Raw genomic sequence first — 19,640 nt, forward strand, 5'->3', positions numbered from 1 at the left:
AGTACTTCAAGCTGAACCTACACGTGTTTGTTTGGAAGGTCGTGAGGCATCTCACGGTGCCATTTCACAGTCGTAGACCTGCGTGGAAACTTCCCCTCTTTGGAATTGGGCTCGGTATTGAACACACAGTTGGGACCACAGTTTGTAACGCCTTCGCCGGTTAATCAATTCAAACTGTTGCTGGGGCTGGGGCTGGGGCTGAGGGCCATCATTGACCAATGAAAGTCGTGATATAATGATATAAGAAATCATTTGAATTGTGGGGAGGGGAGCCCCCACAACAAGTTACAGATCTTCCTTTTGTTTTGCATTTCGTTGATTTTTCGTATTTATTTATTAACAAATAATTTAATTTAACAATGAAGAGGCCCATTGGGCCATGGGAGTTTTCTTTTTATGATTGTTTTTGTTTTTCTACTAGCCTATGAAAAAAAATATAATAGATAGTTGATAGAAAAAAATAACTAATTTGGTCTAGCTAACTAAGCCGGTAGAGAGAGGCAGCTACCAGGCAGAAGGGGGGCCACCGCTGCTCCAGCCGCTGCTGGCAACGGAGCCACCACTGCTCCAGCCACTGCTGGGAGCAGAACCACCGCTGCTCCAGCCGCCACCCCCATGGGAGGAACCACCATTGCTCCAGCCACTAGCAGCTGCACCAGACTGAACCTGTTGCTGCTGATTGTCCTGGACACGCATCACCTTCAGAGTCCCGCGCTGCACAACGTGGCCGCTCTTGAAGAAGGCGCCCTGGGCCTGATCGGCCTTCATGATGATGGCATTGCCCTTGCTGCCGAAAGCATTGATCAGCTGCCCGTTAATGGCACCCAAATCGGCTGAGCCGCCGCCGCCACTACCGAAGGCGTCCTCTTGCAACACCAGCTGGAGAATCTGTGGCAGGATGGCATTAAACTGCTGCACATCGTAGGAGGAGGAGCCGCCATAGCCATGTCCAGAAGCGTAGGACTGTCCATAGGAGTGGGACGAGTGACCCTGGCCATAGGAGTAGCCACTGCCGCCGCCGCCGCCGCTTACTGCATGGTAGGCAACTGGAGATGAGACTGGGATTGGAGCCGGGGCTTGCTCGATAACTTTAAAGATCTGTTCCTGCTGACCGCCGTAGGAGCCGTGGCTGTGGCCGTGACCATGGCCGCTGGCATAGCCATGTCCATAGCTGTGTCCACTAGCCGCGATGCCGCCAGCTGATCCGCCAGCATTGCTGTAGCCTTGGCCCTCTTGCAGAATGACCTTGATGATCTGGGCTGAGCCTCCGCCTCCGCCACCTCCTCCATGGGAATAGCCATGGCTATGAGCATATCCATGTCCGCCACCACCACCACCGCCGCCGCCACCACCTCCGCCGCCATGACCTCCTCCTGAGCTGGGCGTGGCAATGACATTGTATGTGGTCTTACTTCCTCCACCGCCACCGCCGCCTCCTCCTCCGCCACCGCCTAGTAACGACAGGAAGGTGGCATTGCAGGCACAGACCGTGGCCAAGAGACAGATAAAGACCTAACCGTCAGATAGAGTAACCGTTCCGTTTAGTATATATCCGTTTAGTTCGTTATCCAAATTCCGGCTAGTGATCCACTCACCTTCATGTTAGCTAAACCGTTGACTCCGTCCGAGATTCTCTATTTGTGTGTGCGGGGTGTGGAAGGAACACCTGTGCGCGTCGGGCTGTTCCCGGGAAGTGAATGATGCCAGCTTCGAGCTTCCCGAAGCTTTTATACATAGATCGGATATGGGCTTCCCATTGCCCACATTGCCCACTCCCGTTAGAGTCGACGCAACCCGCGAGAGACGGCGATGGCGATGGCGACGGCGACGGCGATGGAGAGATGTGTGACGTCAGCTGCCGTCGTAGGCTGCTCTGCTGCTCTTGCAACTCACATGAGATTTTTGAGCACACGCACGCATCTGAATGGGAGGCCCTCCTCCATTCATACAGGGTGTTGTGTTCGCTCTCGTTTACTCAATGAAAGCTGTAAGCTTTCTGCACTGGTGCACACCACTCTGTGCACACCAACGAGAGGTTAATAATAACATTGCTTGTCGATAAGACACCCTTTACCAGTGCCGTCGTCTTCATCTATTTCTTCAATGGCCAAATAATATGCAACACTAACAACGCCGGCGGACAAGCAAACAAATAACAAAAACTACAAGAAGATAACACCAGCATAGGGTGACCGATCGGAGGGCTGGCTTCGTGGGTCAAGCAGGGCAAAGGCGGCCCCCCATAGCATATCCCAATATCAAGCCGACGCGACGTCGACGGTGACGGTGACGACGACGGTGGCGGAGACCGCAACCGCGACTGACCGGCTCTTTGCATACGATTATCGATTTGGGCGCTTCGTTGGCTCTGGTAGGCTAACGACCATCAAGTCGGATCGGATCGGATCGGATCTTCATCTGCCTCTTGGGTCGCTCGGATTGCAACAGCTCTTCGTATGCTTAGGCATACATACATTTGTGTCGATTGGCCCAATCTCTAGCGCTCTCTGGGAAACAAACGAATTGGCACCGGACCGGAGTCGAGTCGTCAGCCGGATTATTATATCATGCAACATAATTTGAAATTTGTTAATTTTGTGTGCATTTTTGTATAAATTATTTAATGCGCGTTGTTGCGCATGTTACCCCGACTCCAGACCCAGACCAGACCAGACCTTGTCATGCCCTCAGACCCAGTAGTCTCTTTGGCTCTTCTCCTCGATTTGCTGATGACCCGTTACCTGGTCGTTTTTCATGGCGGGTTCGAGTTCGGGTTCGGTTTCAGCTTCATCTGAAGACCATCAAAGGCAGCAATAACAGCACACAACTTTTAAAGCGATCGGCATTTTAGCACCTTGTTGTTTCTGCGTTAAAGCTGTTTCGAATGCCGGTTACAAAGCATCGCTAGTGTTGGGGCAGGCCAGCCCCAGCCAGGTATCTGAATGGAAATCGGAGTGATTATAATGAGGATGATTTGACGTGGTGTGTGCAAATACTTTGGCTGATCAATGGCCCACGGGCCGGTCAGCGCAGAGGCTTGACTCACCTTATGCAACAGCGTTTGTCATATACATATATTTAAATGTGTCTATTTAAATGTCTTTTGACCAAATTCCTTACTGGTATTTGTATCATATAAATGGCGCAAAGACGAATTCCAGTCAAAATATTATCTAGTGTTCATTCTTCAAAAGGTTGAATCTCTACGAACGAAGGCGACCATTCATAGTGGCCACGACCTGGAGATTCATAGGGTTCAACGCTGCAGCGTCACATTTCCGTTGACTGGTTCTCTTTCCGCAACTCCCACTTGTGGCCTCTTGTCGGTCTCCTATCCACGCGTCACACTGCCGTAAGTTCTGACCGGATGAGCGCACCAGGAGCACCAAAATGCGGATATCCAAGAGGTAGAAGCAGAAATTAATCCATTCAATGGATTTGCAAGTGGTTGAGAAAACTGCAGCACAGGATATAAGAAAATAACCAGAAACAGAGTCAAATGGAATATAAAGCGAGGAGTTAGGACGACTTACCAATGTGTCCGGAGGATGTACGTGGTGCTATTGAGCCCTTGAAAATCAATTTCAAAGTGTGCTGACCTATTAAGTGATTGAATTACTTTCGGTGCCAAGCATTCTTCTGCTCATTTGAATGGGGCGATGCCTCTACAATCTACGCGTTAAAGCCGCACTGTAATTGAGATGGTAGATCGGTTAAAAGAAGCACCCAAACTGTACATAATATACATATAGAATAACACGGTGTGACTTATCTGGAAGCCCCCAAGCCAGTGTCAGCCAGTTGACCATGCTTCTGCTGATCTCATCCTGCCGTCAAAGGCATTTGATCTAGGCGTTTATAGTTGTTCTGTAAAAAGAAGGGCATACAAATTGTAAACTTCAATTAAATGCACATACTTGGCGGTAATCCACTTGGTTGGGGTGCTCTATTGCTCCCGTTGCTGCTTTACCCAGCTAGGCCATGTTCCCTTTTCCGTCACCTTAAGTCGCATGAAAATATGAAGCCTGGCTTGTGGGTTCATGGGTGTCCGATGCTATTTTACATACATTAATACAAAGAAAGTCTTCTACCCCGAAAAAAAACACACATTAATTAATTGAATACAGATGTATTTTCCACACGTTAAGTTGACTGCTAGATATGTATACATTTTTGAATGTAAATTGATTCTGCTGGTGACGAGTATCACTATCGGATAGTATGGTGTCCTCAATCTGACGGATCTGAGTCCCAGTATTTTTATATTCCTTGATTACTTTGGCGCTCGCCAAACAGTAGGGACACTGGCGAAAGTCCATTAGGTAAGCTTCCTGTGGGCACATGGGGTGTTAGAACATAATCAACCTAAGGAAAATATAGGCAAGAACTTACAGCTGCATGCTTCTCGCATATTGTGGCAACGCGTCCATACAAGTACTGGTGGCAGCTACCACACTCGAGGTCCTTCGCTGGACGCTTGCATATGCATGTCTTAATAATATTGTTCTCCGATTGCAGATCGGATCCAATATCCTCCTCTTTTTTCTCCGCATTGTTGTTGGCGTCCACGTACAAGCATTTCTTGTCGACCTGTTTCTTAGGTTTAAGGACTGTTACGCTGCGAAGGATCGTCCCAGGATCGCGAGGGTCCAGACTTTCGAACGGCATCGAAATCTCGACGAAAATCGTGAAAAAAGAGATGTCCTTTTTTCTGATGGCAGTCGAATGGCAGGACTCTCGCGATCACGAAAAGACATGCCTCGCCCGGATCGGCCACTGCTTTGCCGAGATATAGCTTACAAAAGAAACCAGTATCTCAAAGATATGCAAATCCAAATCTTCTGAAGGCTATATCTCAGACAAATAGGGCCAGATCGGCGAAGGACCAACTGTCCCAGGATCGCGAGGACCCAGACTGTCGAACGGCGTCAAAATGTCGACTTCGAAAATGAGGCCGATTTTTTGAAAATTTAATGATGTAACCATCATGATTTTTTGCGAAAATCGTGAAAAAATTGATGTCCGTTTTTCTGATTTCAGTCGATTTGCAGGACTCTCGCGATCACGAAAAGACATGCCTCGCCCGGATCGGCCACTGCTTTGCCGAGATATAGCGCATAGAAAAAAACAGTATTTCAAAGATATGCAAATCCAAATCTTCTGAAGGCTATATCTCAGACAAATAGGGCCAGATCGGCGAAGGACCAACTGTCCCAGGATCGCGAGGACCCAGACTGTCGAACGACATCAAAATTGCTGGACTCTCGCGATCACGAAAAGACATGCCTCGCCCGGATCGGCCACTGCTTTGCCGAGATATAGCTTACAGAAGAAACCAGTATCTCAAAGATATGCAAATCCAAATCTTCTGAAGGCTATATCTCAGACAAATAGGGCCAGATCGGCGAAGGACCAACTGTCCCAGGATCGCGAGGACCCAGACTGTCGAACGGCGTCAAAATGTCGACTTCGAAAATGAGGCCGATTTTTTGAAAATTTAATGATGTAACCATCATGATTTTTTGCGAAAATCGTGAAAAAATTGATGTCCGTTTTTCTGATTTCAGTCGATTTGCAGGACTCTCGCGATCACGAAAAGACATGCCTCGCCCGGATCGGCCACTGCTTTGCCGAGATATAGCGCATAGAAAAAAACAGTATCTCAAAGATATGCAAATCCAAATCTTCTGAAGGCTATATCTCAGACAAATAGGGCCAGATCGGCGAAGGACCAACTGTCCCAGGATCGCGAGGGCCCAGACTGTCGAACGGCGTCAAAATGTCGACTTCGAAAATGAGGCCGATTTTTTGAAAATTTAATGATGTAACCATCATGATTTTTTGCGAAAATCGTGAAAAAATTGATGTCCGTTTTTCTGATTTCAGTCGATTTGCAGGACTCTCGCGATCACGAAAAGACATGCCTCGCCCGGATCGGCCACTGCTTTGCCGAGATATAGCGCATAGAAAAAAACAGTATTTCAAAGATATGCAAATCCAAATCTTCTGAAGGCTATATCTCAGACAAATAGGGCCAGATCGGCGAAGGACCAACTGTCCCAGGATCGCGAGGACCCAGACTGTCGAACGACATCAAAATTGCTGGACTCTCGCGATCACGAAAAGACATGCCTCGCCCGGATCGGCCACTGCTTTGCCGAGATATAGCTTACAGAAGAAACCAGTATCTCAAAGATATGCAAATCCAAATCTTCTGAAGGCTATATCTCAGACAAATAGGGCCAGATCGGCGAAGGACCAACTGTCCCAGGATCGCGAGGACCCAGACTGTCGAACGGCGTCAAAATGTCGACTTCGAAAATGAGGCCGATTTTTTGAAAATTTAATGATGTAACCATCATGATTTTTTGCGAAAATCGTGAAAAAATTGATGTCCGTTTTTCTGATTTCAGTCGATTTGCAGGACTCTCGCGATCACGAAAAGACATGCCTCGCCCGGATCGGCCACTGCTTTGCCGAGATATAGCTTACAGAAGAAACCAGTATCTCAAAGATATGCAAATCCAAATCTTCTGAAGGCTATATCTCAGACAAATAGGGCCAGATCGGCGAAGGACCAACTGTCCCAGGATCGCGAGGGCCCAGACTGTCGAACGGCGTCAAAATCTCGACTTCGAAAATGAGGCCGATTTTTTGAAAATTTAATGATGTAACCATCATGATTTTTTGCGAAAATCGTGAAAAAATTGATGTCCGTTTTTCTGATTTCAGTCGATTTGCAGGACTCTCGCGATCACGAAAAGACATGCCTCGCCCGGATCGGCCACTGCTTTGCCGAGATATAGCGCATAGAAAAAAACAGTATTTCAAAGATATGCAAATCCAAATCTTCTGAAGGCTATATCTCAGACAAATAGGGCCAGATCGGCGAAGGACCAACTGTCCCAGGATCGCGAGGACCCAGACTGTCGAACGACATCAAAATTGCTGGACTCTCGCGATCACGAAAAGACATGCCTCGCCCGGATCGGCCACTGCTTTGCCGAGATATAGCTTACAGAAGAAACCAGTATCTCAAAGATATGCAAATCCAAATCTTCTGAAGGCTATATCTCAGACAAATAGGGCCAGATCGGCGAAGGACCAACTGTCCCAGGATCGCGAGGACCCAGACTGTCGAACGGCGTCAAAATCTCGACTTCGAAAATGAGGCCGATTTTTTGAAAATTTAATGATGTAACCATCATGATTTTTTGCGAAAATCGTGAAAAAATTGATGTCCGTTTTTCTGATTTCAGTCGATTTGCAGGACTCTCGCGATCACGAAAAGACATGCCTCGCCCGGATCGGCCACTGCTTTGCCGAGATATAGCGCATAGAAAAAAACAGTATTTCAAAGATATGCAAATCCAAAACTTCTGAAGGCTATATCTCAGACAAATAGGGCCAGATCGGCGAAGGACAAACTGTCCCAGGATCGCGAGGGCCCAGACTGTCGAACGGCGTCAAAATCTCGACTTCGAAAATGAGGCCGATTTTTTGAAAATTTAATGATGTAACCATCATGATTTTTTGCGAAAATCGTGAAAAAATTGATGTCCGTTTTTCTGATTTCAGTCGATTTGCAGGACTCTCGCGATCACGAAAAGACATGCCTCGCCCGGATCGGCCACTGCTTTGCCGAGATATAGCGCATAGAAAAAAACAGTATTTCAAAGATATGCAAATCCAAATCTTCTGAAGGCTATATCTCAGACAAATAGGGCCAGATCGGCGAAGGACCAACTGTCCCAGGATCGCGAGGACCCAGACTGTCGAACGACATCAAAATTGCTGGACTCTCGCGATCACGAAAAGACATGCCTCGCCCGGATCGGCCACTGCTTTGCCGAGATATAGCGCATAGAAAAAAACAGTATTTCAAAGATATGCAAATCCAAATCTTCTGAAGGCTATATCTCAGACAAATAGGGCCAGATCGGCGAAGGACCAACTGTCCCAGGATCGCGAGGACCCAGACTGTCGAACGACATCAAAATTGCTGGACTCTCGCGATCACGAAAAGACATGCCTCGCCCGGATCGGCCACTGCTTTGCCGAGATATAGCGCATAGAAAAAAACAGTATTTCAAAGATATGCAAATCCAAATCTTCTGAAGGCTATATCTCAGACAAATAGGGCCAGATCGGCGAAGGACCAACTGTCCCAGGATCGCGAGGACCCAGACTGTCGAACGGCGTCAAAATGTCGACTTCGAAAATGAGGCCGATTTTTTGAAAATTTAATGATGTAACCATCATGATTTTTTGCGAAAATCGTGAAAAAATTGATGTCCGTTTTTCTGATTTCAGTCGATTTGCAGGACTCTCGCGATCACGAAAAGACATGCTTCGCCCGGATCGGCCACTGCTTTGCCGAGATATAGCGCATAGAAAAAAACAGTATTTCAAAGATATGCAAATCCAAATCTTCTGAAGGCTATATCTCAGACAAATAGGGCCAGATCGGCGAAGGACCAACTGTCCCAGGATCGCGAGGACCCAGACTGTCGAACGGCGTCAAAATGTCGACTTCGAAAATGAGGCCGATTTTTTGAAAATTTAATGATGTAACCATCATGATTTTTTGCGAAAATCGTGAAAAAATTGATGTCCGTTTTTCTGATTTCAGTCGATTTGCAGGACTCTCGCGATCACGAAAAGACATGCCTCGCCCGGATCGGCCACTGCTTTGCCGAGATATAGCTTACAGAAGAAACCAGTATCTCAAAGATATGCAAATCCAAATCTTCTGAAGGCTATATCTCAGACAAATAGGGCCAGATCGGCGAAGGACCAACTGTCCCAGGATCGCGAGGACCCAGACTGTCGAACGGCGTCAAAATGTCGACTTCGAAAATGAGGCCGATTTTTTGAAAATTTAATGATGTAACCATCATGATTTTTTGCGAAAATCGTGAAAAAATTGATGTCCGTTTTTCTGATTTCAGTCGATTTGCAGGACTCTCGCGATCACGAAAAGACATGCCTCGCCCGGATCGGCCACTGCTTTGCCGAGATATAGCTTACAGAAGAAACCAGTATCTCAAAGATATGCAAATCCAAAACTTCTGAAGGCTATATCTCAGACAAATAGGGCCAGATCGGCGAAGGACCAACTGTCCCAGGATCGCGAGGACCCAGACTGTCGAACGGCGTCAAAATGTCGACTTCGAAAATGAGGCCGATTTTTTGAAAATTTAATGATGTAACCATCATGATTTTTTGCGAAAATCGTGAAAAAATTGATGTCCGTTTTTCTGATTTCAGTCGATTTGCAGGACTCTCGCGATCACGAAAAGACATGCCTCGCCCGGATCGGCCACTGCTTTGCCGAGATATAGCGCATAGAAAAAAACAGTATTTCAAAGATATGCAAATCCAAAACTTCTGAAGGCTATATCTCAGACAAATAGGGCCAGATCGGCGAAGGACCAACTGTCCCAGGATCGCGAGGACCCAGACTGTCGAACGGCGTCAAAATTGCAGGACTCTCGCGATCACGAAAAGACATGCCTCGCCCGGATCGGCCACTGCTTTGCCGAGATATAGCGCATAGAAAAAAACAGTATCTCAAAGATATGCAAATCCAAATCTTTTGAAGGCTATATCTCAGACAAATAGGGCCAGATCGGCGAAGGTCCAACTGTCCCAGGATCGCGAGGACCCAGACTGTCGAACGGCGTCAAAATGTCGACTTCGAAAATGAGGCCGATTTTTTGAAAATTTAATGATGTAACCATCATGATTTTTTGCGAAAATCGTGAAAAAATTGATGTCCGTTTTTCTGATTTTAGTCGATTTGCAGGACTCTCGCGATCACGAAAAGACATGCCTCGCCCGGATCGGCCACTGCTTTGCCGAGATATAGCTTACAGAAGAAACCAGTATCTCAAAGATATGCAAATCCAAATCTTCTGAAGGCTATATCTCAGACAAATAGGGCCAGATCGGCGAAGGACCAACTGTCCCAGGATCGCGAGGACCCAGACTGTCGAACGACATCAAAATTGCTGGACTCTCGCGATCACGAAAAGACATGCCTCGCCCGGATCGGCCACTGCTTTGCCGAGATATAGCGCATAGAAAAAAACAGTATCTCAAAGATATGCAAATCCAAATCTTCTGAAGGCTATATCTCAGACAAATAGGGCCAGATCGGCGAAGGACCAACTGTCCCAGGATCGCGAGGACCCAGACTGTCGAACGACATCAAAATTGCTGGACTCTCGCGATCACGAAAAGACATGCCTCGCCCGGATCGGCCACTGCTTTGCCGAGATATAGCGCATAGAAAAAAACAGTATTTCAAAGATATGCAAATCCAAATCTTCTGAAGGCTATATCTCAGACAAATAGGGCCAGATCGGCGAAGGACCAACTGTCCCAGGATCGCGAGGACCCAGACTGTCGAACGACATCAAAATTGCTGGACTCTCGCGATCACGAAAAGACATGCCTCGCCCGGATCGGCCACTGCTTTGCCGAGATATAGCTTACAGAAGAAACCAGTATCTCAAAGATATGCAAATCCAAATCTTCTGAAGGCTATATCTCAGACAAATAGGGCCAGATCGGCGAAGGACCAACTGTCCCAGGATCGCGAGGACCCAGACTGTCGAACGGCGTCAAAATGTCGACTTCGAAAATGAGGCCGATTTTTTGAAAATTTAATGATGTAACCATCATGATTTTTTGCGAAAATCGTGAAAAAATTGATGTCCGTTTTTCTGATTTCAGTCGATTTGCAGGACTCTCGCGATCACGAAAAGACATGCCTCGCCCGGATCGGCCACTGCTTTGCCGAGATATAGCGCATAGAAAAAAACAGTATTTCAAAGATATGCAAATCCAAAACTTCTGAAGGCTATATCTCAGACAAATAGGGCCAGATCGGCGAAGGACCAACTGTCCCAGGATCGCGAGGGCCCAGACTGTCGAACGACATCAAAATTGCTGGACTCTCGCGATCACGAAAAGACATGCCTCGCCCGGATCGGCCACTGCTTTGCCGAGATATAGCTTACAGAAGAAACCAGTATCTCAAAGATATGCAAATCCAAATCTTCTGAAGGCTATATCTCAGACAAATAGGGCCAGATCGGCGAAGGACCAACTGTCCCAGGATCGCGAGGACCCAGACTGTCGAACGACATCAAAATTGCTGGACTCTCGCGATCACGAAAAGACATGCCTCGCCCGGATCGGCCACTGCTTTGCCGAGATATAGCTTACAGAAGAAACCAGTATCTCAAAGATATGCAAATCCAAATCTTCTGAAGGCTATATCTCAGACAAATAGGGCCAGATCGGCGAAGGACCAACTGTCCCAGGATCGCGAGGACCCAGACTGTCGAACGACATCAAAATTGCTGGACTCTCGCGATCACGAAAAGACATGCCTCGCCCGGATCGGCCACTGCTTTGCCGAGATATAGCTTACAGAAGAAACCAGTATCTCAAAGATATGCAAATCCAAATCTTCTGAAGGCTATATCTCAGACAAATAGGGCCAGATCGGCGAAGGACCAACTGTCTCAGGATCGTGAGGATCCAGACTGTCGAACGGCATCAAAATCTCGACTTCGAAAATGAGGCCGATTTTTTGAAAATTTAATGATGATTTTTTGCGAAAATCGTGAAAAAATTGATGTCCGTTTTTCTGATTTCAGTCGATTTGCAGGACTCTCGCGATCACGAAAAGACATGCCTCGCCCGGATCGGCCACTGCTTTGCCGAGATATAGCTTACAGAAGAAACCAGTATCTCAAAGATATGCAAATCCAAATCTTCTGAAGGCTATATCTCAGACAAATAGGGCCAGATCGGCGAAGGACCAACTGTCCCAGGATCGCGAGGACCCAGACTGTCGAACGGCGTCAAAATGTCGACTTCGAAAATGAGGCCGATTTTTTGAAAATTTAATGATGTAACCATCATGATTTTTTGCGAAAATCGTGAAAAAATTGATGTCCGTTTCTTCTGATTTCTGTCAATTTGCAGGACTCTCGCGATCACGAAAAGACATTCCTCGCCCGGATCGGCCTCTGCTTAGCCGAGATATAGCGCATAGAAAAAAACAGTATTTCAAAGATATGCAAATCCAAATCTTCTGAAGGCTATATCTCAGACAAATAGGGCCAGATCGGCGAAGGACCAACTGTCCCAGGATCGCGAGGACCCAGACTGTCGAACGACATCAAAATTGCTGGACTCTCGCGATCACGAAAAGACATGCCTCGCCCGGATCGGCCACTGCTTTGCCGAGATATAGCTTACAGAAGAAACCAGTATCTCAAAGATATGCAAATCCAAATCTTCTGAAGGCTATATCTCAGACAAATAGGGCCAGATCGGCGAAGGACCAACTGTCCCAGGATCGCGAGGGCCCAGTCTGTCGAACGGCATCAAAATCTCGACTTCGAAAATGAGGCCGATTTTTTGAAAATTTAATGATGATTTTTTGCGAAAATCGTGAAAAAATTGATGTCCTGTTTTCTGATGCCAGTCGATTGGCAGGACTCCCCCGATCACGAAAAGACATGCCTCGCACGGATCGGCCACTGCTTTGTCGAGATATAGCGCATAGAAAAAAAACAGTATTTCAAAGATATGCAAATCCAAATCTTCTAAAGGCTATATCTCAGAAAAATAGGGCCAGATCGTTGAAGGACCAACTGTCTCAGGATTGCGAGGATTTAGACTGCCGAAATGCATCAAAATCGATGCTGATCGGACGCTGCTTAACCGAGATATAGCGTTTAGAAATAACCAGTATTTCAAAGATATGCAAATCCAAATCTTCTGAAGGCTATATCTCAGACAAATAGGGCCAGATCGGCGAAGGACCAACTGTCCCAGGATCGCGATGACCCAGACTGTCGAACGGCATCAACAGCATCTCGGATCGGCCGCTGTTTACTCGAGATATATGTAGCTTACTGAAAAAAACCGAACAATCCTACTAAGCAATCGATGTTAGCCATTAAGAGCTTATAGATAAAGATCTGAGCAGCAATGGTCCTACCATCCTAGAGCGAGGATAGATGCAGGAGGCAAATTCTGCGAACTTTCTGGATTAGATCCCAGGCTCTTTGACTCTGGCGCTCGGCTATTATCCTGTCATCATGAGCGGACATATTTTTAACTATATCTTCCTTCACAGAGGAAAGGATATGACAAAAGGAGTCATACAATTACAGTCATACGATTACAAAAAGGCTTGGCTCGCCTAGATCGGTTCACAAATAGCGGAGAAAACTAAACATTTTTGATTGGGGAAAATTTCCTTGATCCTTGATAAGGACTCCATCAAATCAGGGACTTTTTTCGATCACAGGAAGCCACCGCACGTCCCGATCGGCCCACAAATAGCCGAGAAAAGTGAATATGTATGGTTGGGGCTATTTTAGTCCTTAACGAAGGACCAAGGAGATGTTTCCAATCACGGTGGGCCATGATACGTCCCGATCGGGCCACAAATAAAGAAGAAAACAAGATATGTCTATTCTCAATCTGCGACCTCTCAAATGGTCAAAATCGAACATTTCAGATCTCGGATACCAGGCGAACAGAAATTAGCAGAAGGTCGATAGTTTTTTAGAATTGTATTTTTTCGTTTTTTACATCCCAAAAGTATACAATGTTTTCTAATTTTCTGTGGCCGCTCAAATGGCTAAAATAGCGACCTTCTGCTGGATTCTGTTCGCGTGGTATCCCACGAATTCGAAATTCTCTTTTTTTACCATTTGAGGGTTTGCAGATTGAGGGTTGTTGTTGTACAACAACAAAAAATGTTTGTACAACAACTGACAACAACAACTTTTCTTGTTTTCTCCGTTATGTGTCTCCCGACATAGCCGTGCGACGCCTCCCTGTGTTCGTAATAGTTTCCTTGATGCAATGCATTCCTTATCAAGGTCCAAGGATCAAGGATATTTTCTCCAGACATGTATATCTTGTTTTCGCACTTACTTGTGGCCCGATAGTGGCGAGCCATTGCCCCCCGTGACCACGAAATTGTCCTTGAACCTTCGGTAAGGACTCCAGCATCCTCAACCCTATATATTTAGTTTTCTCGACCAGATCGGGACCTGCGACGGCTTCCTGTGATTGGAAAAATGTCCCTGATTTGATGGAGTCTTTATCAAGGACCAAGGATCAAGGATATTTTCTCATGCGACGTCTTTCTGGGTTCTGAATTCTTCTCAAGCATTCTCAAGTTCGCATTCTCTAATGCATTCCTTATCAACGACCAAGGATCAAGGATATTTTCTCAAGACATATATTGTTTGTTTGTTTGTTTTCTCCCTTATTTGTGGGCTCCAGATTGGCCTGCCATGGCCCACCGTGATCAGAAAAGTAGTATAGATCCTTCGGCAAGGACTCCAACAACCCCAACCCCAATACATATTCATTTTTTTCGGCTATTTGTGTGCCGATCTGGGCGTGCGATGGCTTTCTGCTACCGAAAAAGTGTCCCTGATTTGACCAGCGACATTTTCCCCAATAAAAACCGACCTGGGCGTGCCAAGCCTATTTGTAATCGGGATCGTTTCCCCCATAAAGGATACAACAAGAATGATTGTTCAATAGTTTTATTCATCAAAACTTAGCTTAGTATAAATATACAAGTGGAAAATATTTGTATCTACTATCTAAATGAATAGACTCGTATATCCTTAAACCTAACAACAAGGATATCAACCTAGAATATAGTAGCCCGCGTTGCCTCTCCCTTGGTCGCCATAGTCCAAGTCCTGTTGTCGATGGTCAGGTCGAAGGATGACGATTGCTTGTTAGGTTCGGATCTTGCAAGGGGTGCGTTTCTCCCCTGTTGGGATACGATTCTGTCTGGCTGGGATAGGACTCGGTCTGTCTCGAATACGCCTCGGTAATGCTTGGATAGGACTCTGTCTAAAACGCATAATACTTAAAAGCGATCAAAAAGAGGTACATTATATAGAAAGCAACAAATTGGCTGCCAGATCCTGGATCCCCACACATCAGTTGTCGAGGTCCTCCTTCGTCCTTGACGCCTCCTTCTAGCGATGACTACTCAATCCCCCAAGAGTGGGTAGGTCTGTGGAACGGAACAATTCAAAGAGGTGTCTCTCGAACTTCGTCTCTTTAGCATCCTCAGTTCAGGGATGAAGGATATCCTTAAGGGAATCCCATGCCTCAGAACCTTAATCAGCACATCTACATATATCATTGGACTCATTGCGGACATTCTTTTGCATGAGTTGTTCTTTCTTTATTTGTTTGTTTTAGTTTTGTTTAGTGTTAGTTTGTTCTTTTAAATTGAAGCAAAACAATCGTTCGATCTTGAAGTTCAGTATACTAGCACCGAAGAATATTGTTCTATTGCTACAGAAGGCCGTGGCCGGAGAGATTAATATTGTTCTGACGGGTCCTATTCATGAGACACCTAGCGCGACGATTAGTGTGCGCCTCGAGATGTTCGGCTAGCTAAGAAAGAGCTGGAAAAATAAAAATATAACGTCTTTTCAAGGATTAAAAATATTTAAAATAAAAATTCAAATATTACACAGAGATGGCCCTCAGAAGAAGCTACTTCTAACACTCTTCAAGAGACAATTTTATCATTAGAAAGGAACAATTTGTAGCACTTATAAAATATGTACATATATATGTCATCTTTCCAACTTTAATAGTCGCCTAATCATTCAGGTTAACAACACCCAACCCCTAAGCTAAGAATACGATTAAGACGTCGGCCTCGATGGCTTGACGTTGAACTCGCCGGATACCTTCTCGAGGGGCACCTGCACCACTTTGGCAGTCACATCCACGTTTTGGGTGGGTTCAGAGAAGGCGATGTTGTAGACATCCTCGTAGGTAGCCGCAAAGTAGACCTCCAGGCCTTCGGTTATGAATTTGGGCAACTCCGCAAAGTCCGACTGGTTGTCCGCGGGCAGGATGATGCAGTTGATGCCGCTGCGACGTGCCTGAAAGTGGTGGTAATTTGGTCAGATCGAATCAAGCTGCGCAATAATTACACATCTGCTCACGGCTATGGCCTTCTCCTTGATGCCACCAACGGGCAGAACATTTCCATTCAGCGATATCTCGCCCGTCATGGCCACATCCTTCCGCACGGACCTGTTGGTGGCTAACGAAATAAGGGCGGTGAGTATAGTGATACCAGCACTGGGCCCGTCTTTGGGTACGGCTCCCTCAGGGACATGAAGGTGGATGTTTCTATAATGGACACAGATGAGATGGATCAACGAGTGATTTCTACGAGAACTCTTACTGCGAATTGAGGTACTGATTGTTCAGATCTCGTTTCCCAATAAAGTTACGCGCCACAGTGAGCGCTATTTGGGCCGACTCCTTCATTACATCTCCGAGGCTTCCGGTGATGTATAACATGCCACCTCCTCGAACTCTACGACCGTTCCGCTTGCTCCGTGGCGATGTTTCAATGTACAGCGATGAGCCGCCCATGGCCGTCCAGGCTAGGCCAATGACCACGCCCGGCGGCGTCGTCTCGTACATGCGATCCGAGGTAAAGATCTGCTTGCCCAGGAATGTGGTCAGGTTTTCGGCATCCACTGCGAAGTGGGTGCCCGCCTTCTTGACGAAAAGGAAGGCCACCTTTCGAACAACCTTCTCGATCTGCTTCTGCAGGTTGCGCACTCCGGACTCGCGGCAATAGCTTCGTATCAGCATATTCAGGGCATTCTCGCTGATGCTGATATGCTCGTCGGTCAGGCCAGAGTCGTTCATTGACTTCGGCACCAGATACTGACGGGCAATGGCCACCTTCTCCTCGGCCACATAGCCAGACATCTCAATCAGCTCCATTCGATCCCTCAGTGCCTCTGGTATGCTGTCAACCACATTGGCCGTGCAAATGAAGAGCACACGCGACAGATCAACTGGCACGTCCAGATAGTGGTCTAGGAAATTGGCATTCTGCTCAGGATCGAAAAGCTCTAACATCGCCGAGCTGGGATCTCCCAGATGGCCCCTGTGGATAGATTGAATGGTCATAATATTTCTTTCTATTCGATATTACATCTATTGCTATTCGTGCCACCTACTTGCCGATCTTGTCCACCTCATCAATGAGCACAAGAGGATTCTCCGTCTTGGTCTTCTTTAGGCACTGTATTGGTTTGCCAGGCAAAGCGGCCACGTAGGTGCGACGATATCCCTTGATCTCAGCCACATCCATCAGGCCACCCACACTGAAGCGGAAGTACTCACGATTCAGGGCCCGAGCAATGGACCTGGCTATGCTCGTTTTGCCCACACCAGGCGGTCCGTGGAAGCACAAGATCTTGCCCTGCGTGGTGCCTTTCAGGGAACTGACGGCAATAAACTCTAGGATCCGCTTCTTGACATCCTCCATGCCGTAGTGATCTTGGTTCAAGATCTCTTTGGCCTTGTCTAGGCAGAGATTCTCAGGGTTTTTGACGCCCCAGGGTAGCGAGGTGAGCCAGTCGAGGTAGTTGCGGGTTACACTATTTTAACCAGAAAAGAAAGTTACATTAGGATGATGTTGCGGAACTAATGGATCTCTTGCATACTTAAATTCAGAGCAATGACTCTCTAGAAATTTCAGTTTTGCCAGTTCATTATCGATGACCTGCTTGATACTTTGGGGAACAATTTTTCCTTTGAGTTTTCCGAGATACTGTTCAGCGATGGTAGCCTTGTTGTCTTTCTCAATGCCCAGCTCCCTCTTGATAGCCTTCAGCTGTTCCTGCAGTATGTGTCTGCGATGATGCTCCCTGACCTTTTCCTCCACCTCTCGTCCAATTAGCACCTGCAGTTTCCATAGCTCCAACTCCTTTTTGATTAAGGTAAGGGACAGCTCCAGGCGTTTGGGGATCTTAAAAGGAAACATTTATTATCATAAAAAGAAAATCTCTAGTCAAATTTACATTTGCTTCCTCTAGGATGTCTTGCAGCTCCTCCGGGTAACCTGCTGAAAGGGTGGCAGCCAGGTCGCATAGGTAGATGGGATTGTCCACGACTCGTTGATTATGATGCAGCATTCGATGGAGACTATCCCTAAAATAAAGCGAGATAAGCAGTGAGTTTCTTCGCGTTTCCTATTTCTGGTTTCCGGTTCCTGATTTTATAGCTTACTTATACAGGGGATTCAAAGTGATAATGTCGCGTAGGGTCTTGACAATCTCTTGGGTGAGCGCCTTGACCTCTAGGGTTTGTTTGTAGATCTGTACCTTGACATTCTCCACCTCTACAATGAGCACAGGCGCTGCAGCGGGGGCAGCTGATGCTGATGCGGATGTACTCGCTTCGGCTTCGATTGCGGCTGCAGCTTCGACTGGATAATGCCATGATGTCACAAGAAGTTTTTCACAATTTACATATTTGGGCTCATACCTGGCTCTTTTGGATGTTGCCGATCCTCGACTACCTGTCCTGTGATGCGTATACGACGATGGGCCAACAGCAGTAGGCGCAGCTTGTCGCCCAAGTCCATAACCTCTTGAATCAGTGCAAAAGAGCCCAGCTGATAGACTTCGTCCAGACTCCTGACGACCTCCTCCTGCCCAGTGAATTTCCTGAGGAAAACCCCAACATAAGGCTCGTTGAGCGTAACTTTGCGGCGCAGCAGCTCTACGACAATCGGATTGGACACCTGAAAGATGATTCCACGACGTGGAAGGCTACGGGCGTTCAATGTTTCAGTCATGGCACTCACCTCCACAATCTTCTTGAATCTCGGAAACAGGGGATGCCCACGCACGGCCAGTAGCGGAACATTTGGCCATACGTCGGGCACTTTCTCTGTGTCGGGCAGGCGGGCATTTCGTGGCATCTCATCCCGCGCTTTCATGTCGTCCAAATCATCGGAAGTGCTAGTGAAGAAGCGCTGAGCCATCATTGTCACCTCATTGGGTCTTTCCAAGCGTGTAACCGCTAAAATCTCGCTGAAATATCTGGAAAAAGCCTCTTGGCCACGGCGATTGCGGGTACACACGGCTGTCGAGGACAGGCCATGCATTAGCTGCCGCCCTCGTAAGACGCGAGCTATCATTTTCATTGAGCTCGAGACAATGAAATTTATAAATAAATTGCAGAAAACGAACCAGACAACAAAATTTTGTGACAGGACGCACTGGTGAAGGGATGATGGTAGTGTTCTAAGTTTCCTGGCAAACGAGTGAATTGTAACAGAAAATGCACAACACTACAATTCGTTAGTTCTAAAAAACAACGGTTGTATTGCTGTACCGCTTCCTTATGTATACGTATGAGTAGGAACACATTATTCTCAACGATTAAATCGCAAATTTTTTGAAATTGTGCTGCAAAATGTTCAGCTCCGTGGACGAAGATGCGGCCGAAGCATTCTGTCGCATTGCCGAGTCCGATTGCAAGTCCACACAGCCTGTGGTACGGCAGCTAAGTGCCGATAACCGGATAAGTCTTACCTTTTGTAGCTGCGTAACACAGTGATTCCAAAGGCAGTACTTTTTTAGTCGTTCATCTACAGTCGACATGCCACCGACATGAGCCAGAAGTGGCATGCCTGGAGGTCCTATCATCTGACAATCGAGCCACAAGGGTCGTGAAATAAGCTCTCCCTGCAGACGATTATCATCTTTGGCTAGTTGGCCGGGCCTACGCAGTCA

The 19,640-nt window shown here is 46.7% G+C and overlaps 2 protein-coding genes across 3 annotated transcripts; both read right to left on the bottom strand.

Moving 5' to 3' along the window:
* Positions 1-297: 297 nt before the first annotated feature.
* Positions 298-1,750, bottom strand: LOC6903643 (glycine-rich cell wall structural protein 1.0). The gene is made up of 2 exons (XM_002136795.3): positions 1,596-1,750; positions 298-1,512 (listed from the first exon to the last, which is right to left on the bottom strand). The coding sequence occupies exons 1-2, from the start codon at positions 1,599-1,601 to the stop codon at positions 505-507; spliced, it is 1,014 nt and encodes a 337-aa protein (XP_002136831.2). The 5' UTR covers positions 1,602-1,750; the 3' UTR covers positions 298-504.
* A 13,900-nt stretch (positions 1,751-15,650) lies between these two features.
* LOC6902226 (lon protease homolog, mitochondrial-like) lies at positions 15,651-19,198 on the bottom strand. 2 transcript variants are annotated; one of them, XM_015185834.2, is made up of 10 exons: positions 19,095-19,191; positions 18,707-19,035; positions 18,385-18,643; positions 18,127-18,325; positions 17,919-18,048; positions 17,562-17,866; positions 17,073-17,495; positions 16,280-16,999; positions 16,035-16,224; positions 15,651-15,971 (listed from the first exon to the last, which is right to left on the bottom strand). In XM_015185834.2, exons 2-10 carry the CDS (start codon positions 19,007-19,009, stop codon positions 15,729-15,731), a joined length of 2,772 nt encoding a protein of 923 aa, XP_015041320.2. In that variant the 5' UTR covers positions 19,010-19,035; positions 19,095-19,191; the 3' UTR covers positions 15,651-15,728. The 2 variants fall into 2 exon arrangements, with proteins under 2 accessions (XP_015041320.2, XP_002133754.3); XM_002133718.3 differs by having other exon boundaries at positions 18,707-19,198.
* Positions 19,199-19,640: the final 442 nt, after the last annotated feature.

The sequence above is a fragment of the Drosophila pseudoobscura genome, chromosome X (assembly GCF_009870125.1).
Source record: "Drosophila pseudoobscura strain MV-25-SWS-2005 chromosome X, UCI_Dpse_MV25, whole genome shotgun sequence".
In the NCBI taxonomy this organism is placed as follows: domain Eukaryota; kingdom Metazoa; phylum Arthropoda; class Insecta; order Diptera; family Drosophilidae; genus Drosophila; species Drosophila pseudoobscura.